This window comes from Camelus ferus, chromosome 32, assembly GCF_009834535.1.
Source record: "Camelus ferus isolate YT-003-E chromosome 32, BCGSAC_Cfer_1.0, whole genome shotgun sequence".
In the NCBI taxonomy this organism is placed as follows: Eukaryota; Metazoa; Chordata; class Mammalia; order Artiodactyla; family Camelidae; genus Camelus; species Camelus ferus.
In genome coordinates, this window is record NC_045727.1 from 2043407 (window position 1) to 2068908 (window position 25502).

General features: G+C 44.3%; 2 protein-coding genes across 2 annotated transcripts; both read left to right on the forward strand.

Annotated features, from left to right (window-relative positions):
- The first annotated feature begins 4285 nt into the window (after positions 1-4285).
- On the forward strand, positions 4286-7998 carry HCAR1 (hydroxycarboxylic acid receptor 1). The gene is made up of 2 exons (XM_006195843.3): positions 4286-6306; positions 6565-7998. The coding sequence occupies exon 1, from the start codon at positions 5103-5105 to the stop codon at positions 6108-6110; it is 1008 nt and encodes a 335-aa protein (XP_006195905.2). The 5' UTR covers positions 4286-5102; the 3' UTR covers positions 6111-6306; positions 6565-7998.
- A 6262-nt stretch (positions 7999-14260) lies between these two features.
- On the forward strand, positions 14261-16365 carry LOC102519215 (hydroxycarboxylic acid receptor 2). The gene has a single exon (XM_006195842.3). It carries the CDS (start codon positions 14372-14374, stop codon positions 15458-15460), a length of 1089 nt encoding a protein of 362 aa, XP_006195904.2. The 5' UTR covers positions 14261-14371; the 3' UTR covers positions 15461-16365.
- Positions 16366-25502: the final 9137 nt, after the last annotated feature.

Here is a 25502-nt window from a genome sequence, read left to right on the forward strand (position 1 = left end):
CCCCTGGTTAAGCCCTAAATCCCTCGGAATTAATTTCCTGGGTGATGGGATTGTCTTGTGTTCTAATAAAGTGGCTCTCAGTGGGCTCTTGGAGCAGGGCTGGGCCCCAGAAAGACCAAGCCATGATTAGAATCTTGGAATTTTCAGGCCCTCCCCCACCCCCACCCCCACCCCCCCATTCTCCAGAGAAGGGAGAGAGGCTGGAAATGGAGTTAATAATTGATCGTGCTCATGTGATGAAGCCTCCATAAAAATCCCCGTTCTATGATGTTTGGGCGCTTCTGGGTTGGTGAACACACTCATGAACCAGGAGGTTCCCTAACTCCACGGGGACAGCAAGAAACTCCTGCAGTCGAGAGCCTTCCAGACCTTACCCTATGTATCTCCTCTGTATCCTTTATCACATTCCTTGTTATATAGAAACTGGCAAACGTAACTGTTTCCCTGAGTTCTGTTCTAGCATATATGATCGAATCTGAGGAAGGGTGTCATGGGGACCTCGAATTGCAGCCAAGTCGGGCATAAGGTGTAAGTAACCAGGGGACCCACACTTGCAATTAGCATCCAAAGTGGGGGGCAGTCTTCAGGGACTGAGCCTTTAACCTGTGGGGACTGCACTAATTCTAATTAGTGTCAGAATTGAATTGAATTATAGGACACCCAGCTTGGGTTGCAGACAATTGTATGGTGCGGGGGAAAAAAATCCCATACAAATGGCATCCGAAGTGTTGTGAGTGTAGTCGCAGTGCCGGAGTGAAGGAGACACACCCAGGAGTGTGCCTTCCCGACACGCTGCCACACAGACAGTTCCCCCTTCTGCCACCTGCTGGGCAGCCCTGCAGGAATGTCCACTTCCTGTCCCTGTCACATGTAAAGTGAAATGTTATCTCATGAAGAAACATGAGGGGAGGCAGTACGCTGGGGGTCCAAGAGCCCTGAGCTCACGCCAGATCAGCCTGGCAGGTGCGGTCATTCTTTGAACATACACTTCCTGTGTCTTCTCACAGCCAGGAGAATAAGTAAGCCACATTTGATCACTAGTTCATTCATGTATTCAAGACGTCCTTCCTGAGGGTCCCCTTGGTGCCAGGCTACAGTCTGGGCATGCAAAGCTGAATCAGACCCAGAGCTGGGCTTCACAGAGACAAGGGTCTGGGGGGACACGCACAGGCAAACCGTCACAATACTGCACGGTAAGTCTGAGGGTGGCAGAAATGGGCAGAGAAGAGGGTTAACCCAGACTGGAGAGGGAGAAACAGAGGAGCCTTGGGGGTTGGAGGAAGTGGCGTCCCCTGGGCTTCCTATAAGGTAGGGTGAATGACCAACAGAAGGGAGATTGTGGCAAGCCAGGAAGAGGAAGAAACCAAGCTTATGGCCTGAGTTATTTGATGGATGGTGCTGACAGTTCCCTACGTCTGATGTGGAATCAGAGAAACGTGAAGGAATGGGCTGCAGTCATCTGGAACACCTCGCTCCTTGATCATATCCCCCCTGTGGCTCACCACGGAACCCACCAGGGAGGGAGACAAATCATGGGCTCTGAGCCTGCAGAATTCCCAGGTGACCAGAGTGGACGGTACCGTGGTTCCAGGACGGGCTGGAGAAGGGGTGGGGGACACATATTAAAAGCCTTTTGCTTTTTCAACAATTCCCTCCACTCCTTTCCAATTCACCCACAAATGGTTCCCTGCTGCCACTTAATCCAAGGTTCCCTGCAAAACAGCCCCACACAGCATGGCCTCTTTTATTCCTTATGATTCTAAGACACAGACTCCAAATCCCAAGTTTCCGGAAGATTCCTCAGACACCCCCTCCAGCCCTCCTTTTTCCAGGCTCCTCATTTTGTCCAGAATGTCTGTTCCTTCTAATTCTGCCCCTAGAAATTTTAACAGCTCTCCCTCACTCCCTCCATTCACAAAACTCCAATAAACCAGCTGTATTTTTTTTAATGCATATTTAAATAAAGTCACCGCAATGAAGTCAGAGTACATGTGGGTATTACTCTCCATCATCTAAAATAAGCTCACATATCATCTGTGGCATGTCTACCACATTTTGGAAAATAGTGCCTTAAATCACTTATTCTGTTTGCTTTTCCTTTATTGTTATTTATGTGATTGTCTTCTTTCCCCTAGTAAACACTCAGCTCCAGACAGCAGATAGTATCTTCCTCATTTGGGGGATCCTGAAGCATCTAGCTAACGTATCTCAAAGGTTCACTGAATTAACTTTTTTTTTAACTGAAGTATAGTTGATTTCAGTGTTGTGTTAGTTTCTGGTGTACAGCACAGTGATTCAGTTACACACACACATACTCTTTTTCGTAATCTTTTCTATTATGGTAAATTACAGAATACTGAACATAGTTCCCTGTGCTATATAGACCAGGACCTGGTTCTTGATCTCTTTCATATGTAGTAGTTTGTATCTGCTCATCCCAAATTCCTAATTTATCCCTCCCCTCCCCACTGTCCCCTTCAGTAACCATAACTTTGTTTTCTTGAATAAACATTTTAAAGTCAATAAAGCCTCTATTTTGCATCAGGCGCTGTAATTAGCAGCTAGAAGTAAGCATAAAAATACCATCAGTAATAAAATTGAGCTTGAAAAATTTTAAGACTTTATAGAGCAGTTCTTAGCTCACAGCAAAACTGAGGGGAAGATACAGATTCCCCACGACCCCCTGTCACCACACACGCACAGCCTCCCCCGTTATCCACAGTAGACATTCAGAGAAAGAGAAACCCGTCTTTTCATCTGTAATCCTCTGCTAACTCCAGAGGGAGGAAGTGATTTGATAAGACAGAAAGAAGGTGGAAAAGAAAGGCAAGGGCCCGTCTTTTGGGAAAAGGGAAACACTCGTGTTCGTGTTTACAAGAATCTCGACAGTATTTGCCAACACAGGATGAAGAACCTTTGCCATTTGTTGAAAACTCCAGCCTGATCACGTTAAGGCATTCAGGGCTACCCATCCCAGCCTCATCCTGGGGTGTTCCAGCCTACAGAGGGTACCTCCCATTACTTAACGTCTCCTCGTAGAATCACAAAGGCCAACAGAGGGGAAGTGGCTGCTGTGTGCTCTCAAGAAAAGCAGGAGTTAATCATCAGATCCTCGTCTACGCTGTTCCTGCCAAGAACATAGGCTTTATCTCCAAGGATCTCTTGGATTACTGAGGGAGCTAAATGTAGATGTTTGATGGACATGTTTATTTATCAGAAGTTATGAGACTAGCAAGCAGGGTGTGAGGAGGAAAGGGACAGGAAAATGATGCTGGAAAAGGAGTTTGGGAACCATGTGTGATGGGCCCTGTCTACCATCCGAGGAATGTGACCTAGAGCAGAGGTGACAAACTTAAAATCCCACAGAGATGAGTCATGTAAATGAGTGAAGCTGACCAGGTAACAGGGAGTGGTGGGGACTGTGGCAAAATGGAGAATTCTTGCCTTGTCTCAAGGGTGCAGTTACTCTCAGTGCTACCTGACTCTCACCATGTGGGATTGTTGGCCTTGTGTGGCCAGATCTTCCAGTTTCCAAGAGAGACTGGAAAGCCAGGTTTTTATAGGTCAGGCCAAGGTTTTTGAAACATGTGGGCCAAATCAAACTGGTTTTTGATCCAGACACAGCTCACAGGACAGACAGATATCACCCTGGCAGATTGAAGGGTTTTAGAAGGAAAAAAAAAAAAAAGAAAATATGTGCTTTAGAAAAAAAAAATTACATTGTAGTGTGGGAGAGGAATTACAGAAAATAGACTAGAGGAAAGGAAACTGATTAGGAGACTCCAAAGTTTCAAGTGGGAGGTGACGATTCCTGCTCCGGTCGGGACAGAAGGAATGTCCTTGGGCTCATTTGGAGGACTCAGTGGAAGGAACTTAGCTTTAATCAGCAAGTGGAAGAAGGCAGATGCATTATTTCAGTGCACTCCCGCCTCTCACCCTTTCCTACCCTGAAAGCTGAAAGGTCCATCAGATCATCTCTAAAGCCAAAGGACAGGAAATTATAGCAAAGACTCTGGACTTCGGAGCAGACGAATTTACTCACAATCATTTTCGAAATAGACTCCACAACTACTCCAGCCCTTCTTTGCCCCCACCAAGGTCTCAGCATGTAATTAAAATGAAAAACACATAGATCATGGCATTTGGCTCTTTGAGCAGCCAAATTTGGGAAACTCAGAGCCAAATCCCCCTCTGCTAACAGCAGAGGGAGGACCTGGCTCCCAAAGAGGCTGTTTCATGAGAAGTGGCTTCAGATCTATTTCATGGTCTTGCTGGTGGTGCAACTGGTCATTTGGGTCCAAGGAAGGATGCAAAGGGTAGGAGGTGTGAATGGAGGGGAGGAAAAGTTACTCACTTGAGAGAATTTTTCTAACAGGCAACAAGTGCTGTTTGTAAGGATGTTTTTTCCCTCCATAGATCCTTCTGATTTTTAAGTGCTGTATTTTTGGGTCTGGGCACAGGAAGTGGCTCTAAGGAGCAGCAAAGCAAAACCTCCCCTCTCTGGCACCGCCTAGGAGCGCCCCAAGGGATGAGGGAGAGGACGGGGCAGTCAGGCAAGGGTTAGGGAGGGAAGCAAAGGCAGAGGCCCAGAACAGCTCCAGGAAATGTTTGTATTTCTCCACCGGGAGGGAGAACAAACAAGCTTTTTTTTTCGTGGCTTCTGGGTAGCTTTGCTTAATCTGCAGCTCAGAGAAAGTCTGAGGAGAAAGAGAGGCTGAAAATAAAAACCATCCTGGGGCAGAACCCATCAACTCGTCTCCAGCATGATTCTCATCGGACCTGTGAGCCGTTCCCCAGAAATGACCGCTTGGGTGAAGCTACCTGCGTTTCAAAGCCCCGTGGCGCTACATGCTTCGGCTCTCGGGGAGACAGGCAGCTTGTGACCCAGGCTTCTGGGAGAGGACCACCCCGAGTCTCTCATTTCCTGGCTGAAGTTTCTGTTCTCCATGCAGTGGCCACCTCCACCCCGTGTGCAGGACTCGCAGCCCAGGGTGAAGAAGCTGGAAACACAGCAGCTGGGTGAGTGGTAGTTTCAGATAAGCAGCTGAGTTGTTGCGGGATCGCCACAGCCCGGCGCACGGAACACCGGCCCTCTGTCCACCATGGACAACGGGTCGTGCTGCCTGATCCAGGGGGACCCCATCTCCCAGGTGATGCCGCCACTACTGATCCTGGCCTTCGTGCTCGGTGCCCTGGGCAACGGCATCGCCCTGTGCGGTTTCTGCTTCCACATGAAGACCTGGAAGCCGAGCACTATTTACCTCTTCAATTTGGCTGTGGCCGACTTCCTTCTCATGATCAGCCTGCCCTTTCGGACAGACTACTACCGCAGGCACAGACAATGGGCTTTTGGGGACATTCCTTGTCGGGTGGCACTCTTCATGCTGGCCATGAACAGGGCTGGGAGCACCGTCTTCCTCACGGTGGTGGCTGTGGACAGGTATTTTAAAGTGGTCCACCCCCACCATACGGTGAATTCCATCTCCAACCGGACTGCGGTTGGCATCGTCTGTGCCCTCTGGACCATGCTCATCCTGGGGACTCTGTATCTTCTGATGGAGAACCATCTGTGCACGCAGGGGAAGACCATAGCTTGTGAGAGTTTCATCATGGAGTCGGCCAACGGCTGGCATGATGTCATGTTCCAGCTGGAGTTCTTTCTGCCCCTTGGCATCATCTTGTTTTGCTCCTTCAAGATCATCTGGAGTCTGCAGCAAAGGCAGCACCTGGCCAGGCAGACTCGGATGAAGAAGGCTATGCGGGTCATCATGGTAGTGGCAGCTGTGTTCATCACCTGCTACCTGCCCAGCGTGGCGGCTAGACTATATTTCCTCTGGACGGTGCCCTCCAGTGCCTGCGATTCCTCTGTCCACGTAGCCCTCCACATCACCCTCAGCTTCACCTACATGAACAGCATGCTGGACCCCCTGGTGTATTATTTTTCAAGTCCCTCATTCCCCAAATTCTACACTAAGCTCAAAATCCGCAGTTTGAGACCTAAGCGTCCAGGACACTCCAAGAGGCCAGAGGAGAGGCCAATTTCAAACCTTTGTCACAGGAGTTGCATCAGTGTGGCAAACAGCTTCCAAAGCCAATCCAATGTGCAGTAGGATCTCCAAATTTGATAAATGGCACCAGGACAGACAGACTGACAAAACCAAGGAGGACCGACTGGCAACTTAGAAATGATCCATGCTGAGGGGTGGGGAGCTTTGAAAATGCCATTCTTTCTTAGCTGTGTCCTCCTCACTCTGCTGAAAATGAAATTCAGATCACTATGCCTTTTTGGAAGGTTCCAGTTGAGAAGTGAGTCAGTTGCATTTATATGATTTGATTCCAATGACAGGGGCATATGTGTGTGTGTGTTTGTGTGTGTGTTGGTGGGTTAGGAAGAGCTCATCTCCTGTGTATTTTTAAACAGCTAAGTTAATAGATAACAATGTTTAAACCCATCATGTTCTCCCTTGGGGGAAGATAGTGTATTTAATGACCTATCCTCTGAACTTAAGTCCTCATTTGTCTTGGAAAAATAGAAACTGGGGTAAGTCAACATTTTCATTTCAGGTGGAGTGAGATCCTGCAGACAGAGATGTCTTGATCCCGGTGAGTCTCATCTTTCTGGGGGCCCCCCTGGATTTTTCTGACTTCTTAGGAGCACAAGAAGAAAGACAGCAAAACAATCTGTTCTGACCTTCTCGGAGCTCCACATTTTCCTGCAAGTCTTTGCATTTTGAAGAAGGTCCTGAGGGATATGTTTACCTGCCTTGATTTTCCAGTGGCAGCTGCGTGCTTGAAAAAATCCCGTTAGCTTTCGGGAAGTGCTGGGTCCAGTGTAATTGTTTTGGCTGCTTGTTACGTGACGATGAGTTGAAATTATTCATTCATTCATTTTCCACATATTTACAGAATTAATATTCTGCGCCAGGCACTGTGCTTGTGTCCCTTTTTACCTGGAGGGTCGTTAGTTAACTCCTCTATATGTAGGGGGGAGGGGGAGCAAATAGAGAAGTTAATGACCTTCACCCTTTCAATGACTATACTTTCCAGACCTGTTCTCTGCAAACATCTGTGTTTATCCTCTTATTGCAGGATTCCGTACAAACAGCAAAGGGTGGAAAGGGTAGTGTCCCTTATGCACATGAATTTCCCAAATATGTACCTGGAGCCCTCAAAGCGAGATGATTCTATGAAAGGAAACGCTGGCCCTGCCCTGGATTAGCAGGAAAGATTCCAAGCCAACCTTAGATGGGTTCTCAAGCCACCGAGTGGTAAAGGTGTTCGTGGCTCCTTTATTTACACTTTCTCAAATTCCCAGAGGACTCTCTGCACTTAAGGACCTTACCAGCTTTTCATTCTCTGGCCTCGGAACACCCCTCTAGGTTGTCCTTAGTACTTCCTTTTTCAGAGGCACTGCAAACCCCAGGGATGGAAAGCATGGGTTGTACAAAGTCACACGCATCTTAAGTTTGAATCCCTGCTCAGCCATTTACTAGATGTGTGATCTGGGGGCAGATTTTATTTCACCACGTTTAGCTTCAATTTCCTCTTCTGCCAAACAGCGGTAACAATAATGCTGACATCAAAAGGTCATTATGTGGATTCACTGAATGTAAGATCCTGAAGCCTGGGGACTTTGTTCACTGCTATATCCCCAGTGCCCAGCAGCCTGCCAGCGCACAGTAGGTGCTCAGTCAATATTGGAATGAATATGTGCACATAAAACATTAAGCACAGTGTCACCTGCAGTTCAGAGTCTCTGTGTCGCTGCTCCATTTTCTCTGCCTGAGTTTCCTGGCTCCCCAGCTGCCTGGGGATGGGTGGAAGCAAAGATTCTTCCCAGTATCAAAGAACCGTATATCCTCCTGAAAGAAATCTGTGAAAACCTTGCACTTCTGCTTTAAGAAAAAGTTATTCTTCTCAGAATTCTAGTCTTAATTAAATTCTTTCCTGGGCTGCCCTTTGTTGCTTCATCATAATAAAGATGGATTCCCAAAGAAAGCCTGTTTCCTGTGTGTGAGCCTAGGTTAAAAGACGAATGAGACTTTACCCTCCAAGGAACCCCCCCCACACACACACAAATCTAGAAGCTCACGGTCAGCAGAGGTTCTCACCGATAAACAACAGAAACAAACAAAAAGAAAAATCAAAAAATCCAAACACAGTCTTGATTCTGATTTTGCCTCCCTTTTTAAAATTCATGGAATGTGATGAAAAATAAGTGTTATTGAGAAGCACTCTTGAGAAATTCTAAGGAAGGGAAGTTAGCTTTGTTGACAAAGTTCTGTTTAAACTTCCTGGAATGGGAAAATGTAATCGATTTAAAAGAAATCCCTACTCAGGGTTTTTCAGGAAAAGTCACATAAAAGCTAGAAGTAATAGCAGTTCATTATTGTACAGGATTTATATGGAAAAAATAAGAGATACCCTTTATTGGTGCTGACAACATAAAAATTTTAGTTCTGCTTTATTCTCAGAATGTGTTTCCTTACTTTTTCTTAAAACTAAAATGGTTAAGACGGTATCTGAAGTCCCCAGCATGCAGGGGCTGCGTGGATGCGATTCGGGCACAGAGAGTTCAGCCAGTTATTAAAGGTACCACAGCAAGGTGAGGAGGTTGCCAGATTGTGGTGGACAGAATCCACCTGCTTGTCGTCTGGGCCTCCTAACCCACAGAGGTTTCCAGTATGACTGGAGACCCCATCATCATAGCAAGTGCACACATGGCTTCAGGATCAGCTACAAAATTGGCAGGACCCAGTGCAAAGTAAAAATGAAGGATCCTTCGTTCCGAAAGCATTAAGAATTTCAAGATGGCGCCAGTGGAGCATTAAACTAAAGGCAGGACACTTCTGAGCTCATCCATGAAGCTGGGGCCCTACATTTCATACAGAGAGAGGTTAGGATGGGGTAGAATAAATTGATGGGCTCACATATGGGCTTAATCTATATCCAGCTTCCAGTGATGATACAGTTAGAGTGGGAAGGGGGTCGATATTTTCTTCCTGGTAAAGATTCATTCACTTATTTATTCCACCTCTTGAGGAGCATTTATTAGGCACCAGCTCTGTACCAGGCAGAGTGAAAACACAAATGAAAAACACAGCCCCTCACTCTACGGGTTCTATTGTAGAAATCAATGAAAAGATAAAATTATCATTCAGGGTAGCTGCAGTGAAAGCGGTAAACGTAGGGTTCTACAGGAGAACCCAGGGGCCCTTAGTCTTGGCATGGGAGGAGGGAAGGAAGGCTTCTCAGAGGAGGTGACTCATGAACTTAGCCCTGAAGGATGGAGAAGAGGCAACCAGATGACAGCAGGGAAAGATATTCCAGTTAGAGAGGAGAGAGGCGAGAAGGCAGATTGCTTGGGAACCATGGGAAGGAAGAGGAATAGGTCAGGAGTGAAAAGGCTGGGCTACCAGAACCTGGGAAGAGGTGGAGCCGTGAGACCCACCCAGGTGAGAAGCATCTGCCCACAGTCCTTCTTGAGAGAAGATTCATGAATAATAGCCTTGCAGACCCCTTTCTCTTTAAACAAGAGTTAAATTCAATTATAGAGTCGTAGATGTTTTTGTTCAAAGCTCAAAGGAACACATACATATATAGAGCAAGAAAGTCTTCCTTTCATTCCTCTTAATCTCATTTTCTAGAGATGATGACTTTTCACATTTGGGGGTTTTACACACACTTGCATAAAAATCGTGAATCTTTTGTTCTGCTAAAGCAAGATAGATACATAGAGATTAGATAGAGTTTTGCAAGATATTTTTATCCTGAATAGCTTCCTACATCAGAATTGAGCTCCTTTAATTGTATTTCATTGTAAAAATGAACCACATGTTGTTTCTTCAACCAAATGGCCTTTTAATGGACATTTAAGTTATTTCCAATTTTCCTCTATTGTCGCCATACTTTGGTGAACATTCTGAATGATGTATCTTTGTGTACATGTGCCAGAGGCTTAGAAGATAGATTCTTAGACATGGAATTGTTGGGTCCAAGGACAGGCACACTGGGTGAGGCAGCGTTCAGTCCCCAGAGCCACACTGTGTGGGTGCAAATCCCATCTCCTCTCCTGACTCGCTGTGTGACCTCCGGCAAGTTACTTAACCTCTCACTGCTTTATTTTCCTTATCTGTAAAATAATAGTACCTGTCTTATAGGATGTTCTAAGCACTAAATGAGTTTAGCTGAATAAAGCACCTAGAATGTTGCCCAACAGAGAGTAAGCTCTATTTCTATGAAGTCTTACTACTGTCTTGTATTAGCTCTTATTTTTCATTAGCTTTTATTATAACCTTGATAGGTACCACCAAATCGCCCAACAAAAAGGCTGAATCAACTTAGACTCCCACTGACAGTGCATGAAAAAGCCTTCTTCCATAGGCCATTGTTTAATAAGCATTCCCCGCCTCCCCCTTTCTGGGGGAAAAAAAATTTCACTCCTTTAAAGCGATGACTCCAATTGGTTAATTTTTTGTTTGTGTGTGTGTTTGGTGTTGTACCTAGGAAGGCTTTGCCTAAGCCAAGGTCATGGTGACTTACCCTTAGGTTTCCTTTTAAGAGTTTTATGTCTTACTTTTAGGTCTATCATCCACTGAGTGAATTTTTGTGTACAGTTCAAGGAAAGGATCCAGCTTCATTCTTTCCCATGTGCCCATTCAGTGGTCCCGCAGCATTGATTAAAAAGATGATTCTTTCTCCTACTGAGTTGTCTCAGCACCCTTGTTAAAAGTCAGCTGACCATAAATGCAAGATTTATTTCTGGACTCTCAATCCTACTCTATTGATTTATATGTCTGTCCTTATGCCAGAACCCCACTGTCTTGACTACTTCAGCTTTGCAGTTATTTTAAAAATTGGGAAATGTAAGTTCTACCACTTTGTTCTTCTTTTCCAAGATTATTTGGTTATTCTTAGTTTTTTTTTTTTTTTTGTATTAAAATTAACAGCATGTTTCAAAACCCTGAAGTACCCTCTTCTCCTTTCTTTTTATACCTCTGTTGATTAGTATCACCAGTTTCCTCTCCCCCTTACTTCCCAGTTTCTCCTGCTTCCTCTTCACTAGTGGTCCAAAGGTCTCTCACTTCCTAAGTGCCCCATTTCAATGTCATTTACCACCTCCAGAGGCAGGCCTTCCCAAACCCCCACCCAGGCAAGGCCCCTCCCATTGGAACAGGGACTGGCTTGTGACTCACCCTAGCCAGCAAAATGCAGTGGAGGTGATGTTCTGGGATTTCCAAGCCTAGGCGTTAAGAAGGTCTGACTGTGTGCTTTTGGAAGTCTCAATTGTCTTGTACGAAGTCCGGTGTACCCTGTGGGAAGACTAGGTGAAGAGGCTGTGTGTAGGTGCTACACAGAAAGACACCAGACTACATGAAGAAGGAGAGAAGCCCAGGCGTCCCAGTGTCCTGCTTGAGCCTAAATGCCATCTAAGAGGCCCCAAACAAGCACTGACCAGCTGTCAACCCACAGAACCATGAGAGAGGATACAACGGTGGTTGTCTTAAGCTGGTCCATGTTGGGTTGATTTGTCACACAGCAATAGATAACTAAAACAGAAATCCCAGCGACGTTCAAAGACAAACAGTGAATTACTTAACCTCTCTAAACCTGGGCCCTCTGATCTGTAAAATGGAGATGATGATAATTGTAGGCCGTCTCCCCACAGGGTTTTTGAGAGGATTAAATGAGATCATGTTCACAAATCTCTTACTCCAATGCCTGGCACAAGGCAAGCGGTTGATCAATGATAGTTATTATTATTTTAAATTTTAAAAAGTAGTTCCATCCAATTCACTGGCACACATTTCAGCTGTAAGAAGAGAACCAGGCATGGAGATGCGAGTTCATTGTGAAAGTCACAGATTTCGAGCAGAGTTTCCACCAAACTTGGTGGAATCCCTGCCTGAGCTGTTGAAATGATTCACTACAACGAGTTCCTGTACAACTCATGCATTAGTAAGAAAGCAAAAGAAATACAGCAGAGAAGGACATGAGCAAGATAAAACATGCCCGCAGCACAGTGGGAAGACGGGAACTTCCATGGCAGGCACCAGAATCCAGGGAGATGGGGATTGACACTGTGTCTGAGGAGTTGTCAATTTGGGTTTAGAATCATAGGATATGAGAGCTGGAAGGAAGGTAGAAGGTGGTCTCGTCCCTCACTTTACACAGGAGGGAGCTGAGGGGTTAAGAGTTTTCATGGCCAAGGACAGAGCCAGAAGCAGCATCCAGAATCTCCAAGTTCTTGCTTTTTTTCAAACCTAACAATATTTGTTGTGGTTCTTTCTTAATTTTATCCATGATCATTTTTTAAGGCAAGTATTATAAAATTAGAAAACTTAGGTCAATTTGTGTATTTATTTTATTATGATTTTTATTATTTTTCAGGGAGGAGGAAGCAATTAGGTTTATTTATTTAACAGTCCTGGGGATTGAACCGAGTATCTTGTGCATGCCTCGCATGCATTCTACCATTGAGCTATATCCTCCCTCCTAAAATTGGAAAACTTAGAAAGGGAGAGTCCCTTGCACATTGCAGCCCCCAGAGCTAATTGAATAGACAGTTTCTCTGACTTTTAGTTTATAAAGGCCCTTAGGGTTACTTTATGAATATCACTGACAAGTCTACATGCATCCAAGAAGAACGCAGGTTATTCACAGGCAGCAAAGACAGGGAACAAACACTAATCATCTCACTGGAGCCTTAATACACCCACATAATGTGACCTCAATCCAGCGCAGACGGGGCAGTCATACAAGAAGAGGCGGTGCTGTGTGATGGTTAGGGACATGGGCTTTGAAGCCAGGGCCAGATTCAAATCTTATTAGCTGTGTAGTCTTGAATATATGACCAACCTCTCTGAGCATCACCTTCCTCATTTCAAAATTCGAATCAGGGATAGTTCTCATGGACTGCAGACAGGATAAAACAAGATAATGTGTTTAAAGCACTGAGTGTGGCATCCAGCACAACGGGAAGCTCTCCGTAACCCAGGGGCCAACATCGTCTTCATCATCGTCTTCATCATCAAGGGCCTCCGGTTCTGACGGGAGTCTGACGTTAGATCATCCTGACTCCCATTTACTGTGAAGAGTCTACAAACCCCTATCATGGAGCCTGGATATGCAACTAAAGATATAAATGCCCTATTTCTCACTCAAAGAACAAGCAACACAACGCAGAACCTCTTGCGCAGTAAGAATTCATCAGACAATAGAAAAAACATCAACAAAAAATATTACAGGGTGGAAGTGTTCTGTAGGGTTACACCCAATTACACTGAAAAGCAAAGAAAAGATGTGTGACGGGAGGCGGAGTTCAAAGTCTTCTTAGGTCCTCTAAGTTTAATTTTCCAAAAATGAGAGCTATTAAAATACCATGCACTTGGTGGGGGTGGCTGTGTGCACGTGGGGACAGCTAGGATACAGGAACTCTCTGTACTTCCACTCAATTTTGCTGTGAACCTAAAACTTCTCTAAAAAATAAAGCTTATTAATTTAAAAAAAATCATGAGCTTAACAACGTTACTTGCGCTCAGAGGGATCTCAAAATCTAACACAAAGAAAGAAAAAAACCCGACTAATTGTAACATACCACTGGCAATCCAAACTGGGTTCAAGTTTTCAAACATCTTGTGAAATGTATGCTGCTCTCAAATAGCTTTTTTTTTTTTTTTTTTTTTTTTTTGGTTAGCTGGAGATTAATTGCAGCGTTCTGGTGTAGAAAAGCAATCTGTGTTTGTACAGAGAAGATGGCATGGGAACATCAAATGCAACACATCTGTCCTCTAGATAAAAGACTAGACAATGATTGTCCTCTTGGCCTTTCTAAAAAAAAATAAAAAGAAAAAATCATATACATGCTGAGGTCTCATACTCCTTCTTAATGTTTATGGAGAACCGCGCTGTTGAGCACAGTAAATTATGATTGCTGTTGTAGTTTTGTGCATTCTGTAAGCCAGCCCCATGACAGAATTAATTCTCTCATGCTCAGTATTCAGCATCCAGGAACACAGCGTTCCACCGGAAGGTCCTTCCACATTTCAGTAATTCACACTGACAGTCCACTTGCCTAAACATATTCTTTACATTTAGAACATTTTGTGGGTTCCTGTCTGCCCTGGGGGATTTTTTTTTTTATTGCTTGTTTATGCAAACAGCAGGTTGCATAAGAGCCTTGCTGGTTTTTTTTTTTTTTTTTTTTTTTAAGTGATTTCGTAGTTTCCTGGTAACCATTCAGTCATCTATTTCAACACCCTGACATGACATAAAGGCAAGTGCTGAGCCACAGGTTCGCCACTCAGACCCACACCTCTCTCCTCGAGCATTCGCTAGGTGAGGCTCTCGCCAGTACCAACGGGATTCACTCATGAACCCGTCCCAGCAGAATCACTTTCTGGAAATAGGCAAGAAGAACTGCTGTGTGTTCCGGGATGAATTCATTGCCAGGGTGCTGCCGCCGGTGGTGGGGCTGGAGTTTGTGTTCGGGCTCCTGGGAAATGGCCTTGCCCTGTGGATTTTCTGCTTTCACCTCAAGTCCTGGAAATCCAGCAGGATCTTCCTGTTCAACTTGGCTGTGGCTGACTTTCTCTTGATCATCTGCCTGCCCTTCCTGGCGGACAACTACGTGAGGAAGTGGGACTGGAGGTTTGGCGACATCCCCTGCCGGCTGATGCTCTTCATGCTGGCCATGAACCGCCAGGGTAGCATCATCTTCCTCACGGTGGTGGCCGTGGACAGGTATTTCCGAGTGGTTCATCCCCACCACGCTCTGAACAAGATCTCCAACCGGACGGCGGCCATCATCTCCTGCCTCCTGTGGGGCGTCACTATCGGCTTGACGGTCCACCTCCTGTACACAAAGATGCTGATCAGGAACCACGATTCGAATTTGTGCAGTAGCTTCAGCATCTGCCATACCTTCCGCTGGCACGATGCCATGTTCCTCCTGGAGTTCTTCCTGCCCCTGGGCATCATCCTGTTCTGCTCCGCCAGAATCATCTGGAGCCTGCGGCAGCGGCAAATGGACAGGCATGCCAAGATCAAGAGGGCCATCAACTTCATCCTGGTGGTGGCCATCGTCTTCGTCATCTGCTTCCTGCCCAGCGTGGCAGTGCGCATCCGCATTTTCTGGCTCCTGCGCACGGCTGGGACCCAGGACTGCAAAATCTACCAGTCCGCTGACCTGGCGTTTTACGTCACCCTCAGCTTCACCTACATGAACAGCATGCTGGACCCGCTGGTGTATTACTTCTCCAGCCCATCCTTCCCCAGCTTCTTCTCCAGCTTGATCAACCGCTGCCTGCGGAGGAAGATACCGGAGGAGTCAGATAATAACCGCAGTACCAGCGTCGAGCTCACGGGGGAAACGAGTACTTCCAGGAATGTCCCTGACGCCTTAATGGCCGACCCGGGTAAGCCGTGGAGCCCCTGTTGTCTGACTCCAGCCTCTAGTTAAAATAACCAAGCCAAGAAGGGAGATGGTCACCAGGGACCAAGATCGCTGGAGAAGCAGTTTGGCGGGTGCTCGGAGTAACACGTTAGCCCTGGCCCGCGGTTTCCCAGAACTTCCGGATGTGGAGGACCAGGTTTAGAGAACTGGTGTGGCAGCTTGGGCTGCTTGGTTGCCGAGTGTCTCCACCGGAATCTTGGGGGAATAGAGGATGAAGCTTCTCGGCGTCTGAAACGGCTCTTCCGTCTCAGACACTTGCAGAACCGAAGATGGCGAAGCTGCCCACGTTCCTGCCGCGCAGAGCTGGAGCCACCTACGGAGACGCCCGTCCGTGCCTGTGGCTCGCCGGCCTCTGTCCTTCACCTGCCTGAGACTTGGATGTTTCTCGGCTCCTGGGGCGATGCCTGGCCTGTTTGTGGGCTCCTGCTGGGATGAGGCGAGCTAAGCGATTGGCGGGGAATTATTGCTCCTGGAGGGAACCCAGGCATCGTGAAACAAGCCAGTAGGTCATCTGGGTTCTGTGAGATCCATTCACCTTTCAGCCAAGCTTTAGCAGAAGCAGACTAGGCAGAGACTCATGAGCTTTGGTTAATATCTGAGTGTCCAGTGATGGTAAGAAGGGGATGAGCCCCAGAAGGGACTGAGCAAAAACAGTGTTACTAAGGGAAAGCAAATGGCATTTGTGCTACAACTTGCAAGGAATCCATTCTCCTCTTTGCACTGATTTGAAGGGTGAGCAGTTAAAAGACTTTAGGCAAGAGAGCTGCTTCCCACCTCTGTTTGCTTTTATCATTAAAAGGAAAATGCTGCCCAACTGTTAGAGGAGAGAAAGAGTCCTCCTGGTTCATTTGCTTTTGTTTCTGTACTTAACAAGAAATCTACCACTTCAATAAACTTTGATATGAGGCACACACGCTGGTGTTGCATGTGTCTGGGTGACGGTTCACAGACATGGACTTCTTACTTAAGCAGAGACCTTTATGGGCTGTTAACTGTGCCCTGGTAGGAAAATAACCATATTGTAAAATAAGAAAAGGAAATGGCCTCTGCATCATGACAGAGTTAAGTAAAAATTACATATGCTTTGGAACAAGGATGGTTAAGGGCTAGGAATAAATAAAAATTATTTATAATTATTATAAGTAATTCAGAAGGTAGTGCAGACAGGACTGCAAGAGCACTTTATGTTTTATTTAGGGCTTGGTAAATGTTGCTATTAATATTTGTGTATTTAAAAAGGGACCCGGCCAGACTGCGGTTTTTGCATAGGAGAGGGAAGAAAGAACTTCCTACCGAATGGTTTCAGTTCCCAGTTCTGGGATGGAAAGGAGATGTACTGGTTTGAGTCTGTGATCGGTCCAAGTTTCTGTTACACTCATTTCCAGCTGCTGTCACTCCTTGATTCTTTGGCAAGATGCAGCTTGCTTTGACATTCTGACTCGGATACCGATAAGAAGCGTAGAAACTCAATCCCAGCCACTGGTTGCATGGCAGTAAATGGAGAAAGGTAGACATTCTTGAATTTCTTAAGCATTTTCTGAGCGTTTTGCTTGTCTGGTTCTCTAATCAACTTCTAGAGGTAGAAAGTTAAAGGCAGAGATCACCTTCTTCAAGAGGAAGAGATGAGCAATTATGAACTCAGAGGAGAGTAGGGATCCCCAGCCTCAGATGCATGAGTCAGCAGGGAGGCTGGCTGGGAAACTCCCATCTGTTCAGCACTAACAACTCACATTCGTCCTTTTGTTCATTCATTCCATCAGCTTTTTTGTATTAAGCACCAGCTATGTGCCAGCTGCTGGTCTGGGCAGTTGGTAGAAATAGAACAAGGAATCAGGTACCCAAGACTTTCTCATAGAACTCACATTCAGGGTGAGGAGGCAGACAGAAAAGATGTAAACAAATAAATGGAAAGGGAACTTGGGAATGGCTATGAGTATTATAAAGACAACAAATCAGGACAATAGACTGAAAAGGAAGTGGGGGCGGGATGACTGGGAAGTGACTGTGAGCTGAGCCATGAATGACAAGACAGAGCAAACAATGCAAAAATGTGGGGGAAGGGCATTCGAGGCAGAGGGGATGATAAGTGCAAAGGCCCTGAGGTGAGAGTTAGTTTGGTATGTGTGAGTGTATTAGTTTCCTAGGGCTGCCATAAACAAAGTACTACAAATTTGGTGGCTTAAAGCAGCAAAAATACATTCTCTCACAGTTCTGGAGCCCAGAAGTCCAAATCACAGTGTCGGCAGGCCTGGTTCCTTCTGGAGGCTCTGAGGGAGAATCTGTCACCTGCCTCTCTCCTAGGTCCTGGTGGCCATCAGGAATGTTCTTAGCATTACTTGGCCTGCAGATACATCACTCCAATTTCTGCCTCCACCTTCGCATGGCCTCTTCCCTCTGTGTCTTCTCCTTTTCTCTCTCTTATAAGGACACTTGCCACTGGATTTAGGGACCACCCTCATCCAGGATGATCTCATCTCAACATCCTTACCTTAATTACATCTGCAAAGACCCTTGTTCCAAATAAGGTCACATTCTGAGATCCTGGGTGGATATACCTTTTCGGGGCCCCAATTCAAGTCTCTAGAATGAGGAACAGAGGTGAGGCCAGTATGACTGAGTCCAATGAGTGTGGGGTTTGCTCCACGGTGAGGTAAAGGACCCTGTTGTGCAAAAATAACAAAAGACATGAGAAAAAGATCACATTCCATTAAAAGGAAGAGTTTAAAAACAGAATATGATCTTGGTTCTCTTTTAAAATATGTCTATCTGTGTATAATACGCCAGGAACACTGACTAAAAGAACACAAACCCAAGCCTTAAATTTTCCTTTCCTTATTTTATAAAATTTATTTTTAATTTTTAAAAATTTTGTGTTGGGGGTAATTAGGTATGTTTGTTTATTTGAAAGGAGATTCTAGGGATGGAACCCAGGACCTCCTGCATGCTAGGCATGCGCTCTACCACTGAGCTATACCCTCCTCCCTTTCCTATTTTTTTCAAGTCAAGTTTATTGAGGGAAAACTTACATTAAGTAAAACTCACCCTTTTTAAGAGTACAGTTTGATGAATTTTGTCTTAGTAGACAACCATTCCAATCAAGATGGAGAACACTTCCATAACCACCAAAAGTTCCCTTTGCAGTCAACCGGCTTCTCACAACTCTAACTCCAGGCAGCCACTGGTCTGTTCTCCATCCCTAGAGTTTGATCTTCTCCAGAAGATCGAATACATGGAATTATGCAGCGTTAGCATTTTGTGTTGGCTCCTTCCACTTCACATAATGCATCTGAGATTCATCCATGTCCCTTGTCTCGACAGCCCCTTACACTTCACTGAGTCTATCGCATTGTGCACAGGCTGTTTATCAAATCACCTGTTAATGGCCATTTGGGTTGTTTCTAGTCTTTGGTTATCACAAGTAAAGAGGTTATGAACATTCACGTACAAGTCTTTGAGTAGAAAGAGGGTTCATTTCTTTTAAATAAATACCAAAGAGTAGAATTGTTGGGTGGTATAGTAAGTGTATATTCAACTTTATGAAAAACTGCCAAGTTGTTTTCCGAAGAGGTGGTACCATTTTGCATTCTCAACAGCAATCACTTCACATCCTCACTAACACTTGGAGTTGTCAGTCTTCTCTAATTTTGGCCATTCTAGTAGTGTGTAGTGCTATTTCACTATGGTTTTCATTTCCAAAGCCTGCATTTTGAATCTCCCTGGGTGACAGTATTACAGCTGATTTTTATTTTTCTTTCTGGACTTTTCCTTAGTTATGTGAACATTGTCATCTTCCTTGATCGTCAACAGTACTTACTAAGAGAGCAGTCTCCTAAATACCTCTGTTCCCGTGTCCAGGAGGATGCCAACATTAATTTAAAATGGGAGCAAGCAATGATATTCTGGGCTAAACCAATGATGTGTTCTACCTAGTCTCAAACTGTACAATATATGTATGTGTGTGTGTGTGTGTGTGTAAGTATATGTATGTATGTCTATGTGTCCAGATATATCGGATACATATAGGAAGGGGCAGTTATCATCATTTATTCATCTCTTTTTCATTACTTCCTCTTTATTTTGGAGGGTACCAGTTCTGGGGGTCATGAGTTCCATGAGTTGACTCTCTGCAATATAAAAAGCAGGACTTAAATAAATAAATAAATAAATAAATAAATAAATAAATAAATAAAAGTAGGACTTCCTTTTAGCTGCCCCCAAACAATGTCTTCTAAGCTTCAAGAGATTACCCCTAAGTCTCAACCCATAACATCAGGGGCACAAAATTGTGTTCACCTGGCGTGAGGTGATACCTCATTGTAGTTTTGATTTGCATTTCTCTGATAATTAGTGATATTGAGCATTTTCTCATGTGCCTATTGGTCACTCGTATGTCTTCATTGGAGAATTGCTTGTTTAGGTCTTCTGCCCATTTTTGGATTGGGTTGTTTGTTTTTTTCTAAGTCGTATGAGCTGTTTCTATATTCTGGAAATCAAGCCCTTGTCAGTTTCATCTTTTGCGAATATTTTCTCTCATTCTGTAGGTTGTCGTTTTGTTTTGTTTATGGTTTCCTTTGCTGTGCAAAAGCTTGTAAGTTTGATTAGGTCCCATTTATTTATTTTTGCTTTTATTTCTATTGCCTGGGTAGACTGCCCTAGGAGAATATTGCTAAGATTTATGTCAGAAAATGTTTTGCCTAAGGTTTCTTCTAGGAGGTTTATTGTGTCTTGTATTATGTTTAAGTCTTTAATCCATTTTGAGTTTGTTTTTGTGTATGGTGTGAGGGAGGGTTCTAACTTCATTGATTTACATGCTGTTGCCCAGTTTTCCCAACACCATTTGCCGAAGAGATAGATGTAGTTTTGATGTATCTGTGGGAGAAGGTGAGCTCCAAGTCCTTCTGTTCCACCATCTTGAAGCCCCTCCTCTGGTCTTTAACATGCTGTTTGGTTTGATTTTCAAAATACTTCCTAATTATGGTCTGTAGATCCATTTACCTGCCTGTTTACAACAAGCATAGACAGTCCATCAAACCCAGCTAACCCCTCTCTTCCCTGACTTTGCTTCCATAATCGAAATTTAGCTGAGGAATTTGGCTGATCACAGTACGCTGGATCTTGGTGGTGCTTGGTGGGTCCATTAAGTACTGGAAATTGACCATCTACCAACCAATGGAGCCATGGGTCATCTCCTGCTCCCCCACCTTTTGGTTCAAATTGGTGACTTCTTCAAATTAGAAAGCACATTTTGATGAAATTCTTCAGTGATTGAGGCTGAGCTGTTCATGTTATTGGCATACTTCCTGGGAAGGAAATTCCTTTTTTTCCCTCTCATTGTAGGGGGAAGATGTCTTACTATCGTGGTTTAACTCAAAGTGCTTATGGATGAAATAACTGAAACACTCTTCCAATTAACTTGAGCATAAATAAATAAATAAATAAAAAGAGAAGACATATAGTGGTGTCTCTCACAGAAACTAAGAGAGAATTAAGCCAGGCGTGAGCAGTTCCAGGAGACCAGCTCATAGCTCTTTGCCCCAGGTCTTAACCATGAACATGACTCACCCCTCAATATCCATGTTTCTCAGGTCAGATTCTTAAATGAGAGAATCTGATTGGTCCCAAACAGCACTTATAAAAGAGTCAGGAGGACAACAGTCATGCAGCAGCTGTATAAAGGGGTTTTTTCCTTCCAGTTTTATGGAAATGTATTTGACATCCAGCACTGTGCAAGTTTAAGGTGTCCAGAATAATGATCTGACTTACATACGTCATGAAATGATGGTCATAATAAGTTTAGGGAAAATCCATCATCTCATATAGATACAAGATCAAAAAGAAAAAAATGTTCCTTGTGATGAGAACGCTTAGAATTTACTCTCTTAACGACTTCCAGGTAAAACATACAATAGTATTAATTATATTTATCATGTTGTACATTACACCCCTAGGTCTTATTTATCTTATACCCAGAAGTTTGTACCTTTTGACCACCTTCATCCAATTCCTCCTCCCCGACCCTCTGCCACTAATGCGTATTTTTAAACTACTGTTTGTGTAAAGACATGCTCTCTGCCAGGTGTACCTTAGATAACATTTCAGATCACCTTCCACATCACAAATTTAAAAACCATGTTTGGAGGGGAGGGTATAGCTCAAGTGGCAGAGCACATGCTTAGCATGCACGAGGTCCTAGGTTCAATCCCCAGTACCTCCTCTTAAATAAATAAATAAACCTAATTATACCCCTCCCCCCAAAACAAAATCAGCTTGTTTGGGCTTTCTGCTGAGTTGATCTCAGTTTCCTTGCTTCCAAAATTCCTGCTGTGTTACAAAACTCTGGAGGACAGAGAGGTGATCAGCTAACCTTCAGGAAGCAATCCAGTCCACACTGCCCCAAACCCAAAAGGATGCTGAGTTCCAGAGCCCTTCCAAAGGCCTTCCCACAGAATTAAAGTCTTTGCTATTTTATATACTGCTTAATAAACTCGGGTCAAAGAAATACTCTTTGGCAGGCTTAGCTGGGGTGAGGACCTGGCCCTGACATTCTGTCCCCTAAGTTTTGTATCTTCTATGACAAAAGAAACATGGCTATTTTGCAACCAGCGCTGGATTCTCTCGGGGCTCAAATTTAAGGTTTGGCCATGCTCTGTGTCTTCAGGGAGCAGGCGTTTGCATGTGGCATCACAAACATCAGGCCTGACCACAATCCCAGGGCCCTGAAAGGCAAGCGCTTCTAAAGCTCTTAACAAATATTGATATACTGGGCGCTCTGGCCACACCCAGAGAGGGATTTACAAGCACGAGTAGGGATTGTGAACAGGACACGACATTCCCAAGGCAATTGAAGAGAAAAGAAAACAACCTACTGATGTCATCCGGTTGGAAAAAACAGGGGGTTTCTTTTCAGCATGCTTACAAAATGTCCCTCCGTCGGAATACAGTGCTTTAGTAGGCAAATGGTATTAATGATCCACTTTTTATTTTGGTGAAGCAACATGATGCAAAGATAGACTCATAATCAGAGATGCCTCACTCATCATCATTTGATTGCCACCAATCAGATGCTGTGTTTTCCACAGATGATCTCATTTCATCTTTTCAATATAGATAAGGGAACTAAGGCCCTGAGAGTTTGAATAATTTGCCTGAGGTCATATGAACCTTAAGCGATGACCCAAGAGAACAAACAGAGGCAGTCTAACTTCAGAGTCTTTGCCTTCAAAGTTCTAAAAAAAATGCAAAACTGAACTGAAAAAAAAGTAGTGCGGATGCCTTGACCCATTGGGGTCAATATTTCCAGAACTTTTCAGGCTGCCCAACCATTTACGTCTTCAGGGACCCCTCAGATCCCGGCTGAGATCATGCCCTTCAGCTGCCTGGCAGGGTATCTGGCACTGAGTAGGATGATCAATAAATGTCAGTTTCCTGTCTTCCAAAGCAGACTGGTGATTAAGTCCTTTCTTCTTGTTGAAGAGTCTTCTTGTCTTTCTAATGAAGCTACCATCTCACAAGGAGGCAGGTCAAGGATGTTCACTGCAAGTGTAATAGCAAAAACCATGAAACAACCTAAGTGTCCATTAGGAGGGGAACAGATAAATAGTGATAGAGCCACCCAATGGAATACTATATAGCAGCGAAGAAAAAAATGAACCAGAGTTACTTGTATCAACAGGACAGAATCTTGAGCATACATCTAGAGCAAAAAGCAAGCTGCCCAAAGATACACGCAATAAGATAACATTTCTGTAAATGTTTAAAACTTGCTAAACAAAATAACGTATGGTTTTTGGAAGTATCAATATGTTAAAATACAAAAATCACAGATAAGAAGGATGCAGAGTAACTGCAGGATACAGATTATCTCTGCGGAGGGAGGGAGGGCAACTTGACCAAGGGGACACCTCAACTGTATCCATAACGCTTTTACCTTATTTTAGAAGAAGGACCTGCAAATGTCCTTCAGTGGGGAAATGGTTAGGCAATCTGTGGTACATCTAGGTACCATGGGATGCTACCTAGGAATGAAAAGAAATAAATTATTGTTTATTATTTATTGACACTTGCAACAATTTGGGTGGATGTTAAGGATACTACGCTGAGTGAAAAAAATTGGGCCAATCTTTAAAAAATTCATACTGTCTGATCCCATGTATATAGCATTCTTGAAATGATAAAATTATAAAGAAGAATAGATCAGTGGTTGCTAGGGGTTTGAGAAGAGGGGTGGGTGTTGTATAGCACGAGGGCAGTGGCCTGAGGACGGAGTAAGGGTGGGGTATCAGGTGTGATCCAGTGTCTGTGGTGATTTCTGGTAACCTACCTCTAGACTGGGTAGAAACATTTTCTTCACTCTTACGACTCCTTGGAGCAAGATGTAAACTAGGGTGTCTGTTATGAGCTGATTTGTGTCCCCCCAAGTTCCTATGTTGAAGTCCTAACCTCCAGTACCTCGTAATGTGACTGTATTTGGAGATGTCGTCTTTAAAGAGGTAATTAAATCAAAATGAGGTCATTAGTGGGTGGGGCCCTAACCCGGTAGGACTGGTGTCTTTATAAAAAGAGGAGATGAGGACACAGAGGGAAGACCACGGGAGGACACAGGGAGAGGGCAGCCGTGTGCAAAGCGAGGGGAGAGACCTCAGAAGAACACCTGCCAACCCCTTGATTTGGATTTCCGGCCTCCAGGACCGTGAGAAAATCAGTTTTCTGTTGTGTAACCCAGACTGTGGCACTGCACTAGGAAGCGGCCCTGAGCAAACTGACATGGTGGCCGATCAGCTCTGTCTATACTTCAGCCAGTGCTTTCCGGGCTGGGCTGGGACGCCGTGCGTGTTTATTTAAAACCATTTATCACCTATAAATTTGAATACAGTTTCACTTAGGGCCTGCAGTGCTACACAGCAGAGAAATTCAACTTTGGAAAAAGTAGAATAACATTAAAGACAGACTGACTTCATAGGCAAACATTGTCCAACTGCTGCTTCTCTCTCGGACTATCTTTTGCTTAATGATGGACACCAATCTCCAAATTCATTAAGATGCATATTTGAAAAAAAAAGAATGAGAGAAAAAAAATCACACCGCTCTCTGCGGTTCCCATAGAGGCTGATATTTCAGTCATGATTAAAAGGAAAAAAAAAACTTTTAAAAACAAAACTACTAAAATTATAGTCCATCCAGAAAATGGACTCTGATAGCCTCATCTATTGTTATTATTTCTAACCAAGAAAATTCATGTAAAGTTCCTAAAAATTATCCTTCCAACACAAAAATTGAATCATGCCTCTCTTCTTACTTCAAAACCCTTTAAAAAACTTTTTTTTCTTGTTTATTTATTTTTTAATTTCGGGTGGGGAAGTAATTAGGATTACTTATTTATTTAGAGGAGGTACTAGGGATGGAACCCAGGACCTCGTGCATTTGTTAAGCAGGCACTCTGCCACTGGGCTCTACCGACCCTAAATTCTTATTTATTTATTTATTTATTTTTTGTTGGGGGAGGCAATTTAGTTTGCTTATTTATCTACTTTTTTAGAGGAGGTACTGTACTGGGGATTGAACCCAGGACCTTATGGATGCTAAGCCAGCACTCTACCACTTGAGCTATATCCTCCACACTCTGAAAGCCTTTGATTATGAAAAGAATAAAATTCCAGCTCAGCATGGTCTTTGCTGCCAGGCTACCTCACACCAACATGCGGAGGGGGCAAAAGAGAAGGGCCTGTGGAAGCAGATGTTCCTGGGTTGAAATTCCAGCTTTCCCACTCACGGGCGGGCTGGGTGGAGAGGTGGCAATGGGAACGAAAGAGGTCCGGGGTCTAGGATGCTTACAACTACGGATAAATCTCATACTGAGAGAGAATTCACATACTATAAAATTCAACTCAACATTTGTATTTTTCGGTCACTCATTTCGTTGGCTATCTTGTATACTTTCTTACAGTCTTACGTTCAGATACACGCCTACAAGGCCTGAGATAAACTGGATAACCAGGACACAATTCAAACTTCTGTCAATGCCCTTCCTACGCCTTTCCCGCTGAGGACT

Excerpts from the sequence above, each read along its gene's own strand:
- HCAR1 (XM_006195843.3), top strand. The coding sequence starts at position 5,103 with ATGGACAACGGGTCGTGCTGCCTGATCCAGGGGGACCCCATCTCCCAG.
- LOC102519215 (XM_006195842.3), top strand. The coding sequence starts at position 14,372 with ATGAACCCGTCCCAGCAGAATCACTTTCTGGAAATAGGCAAGAAGAAC.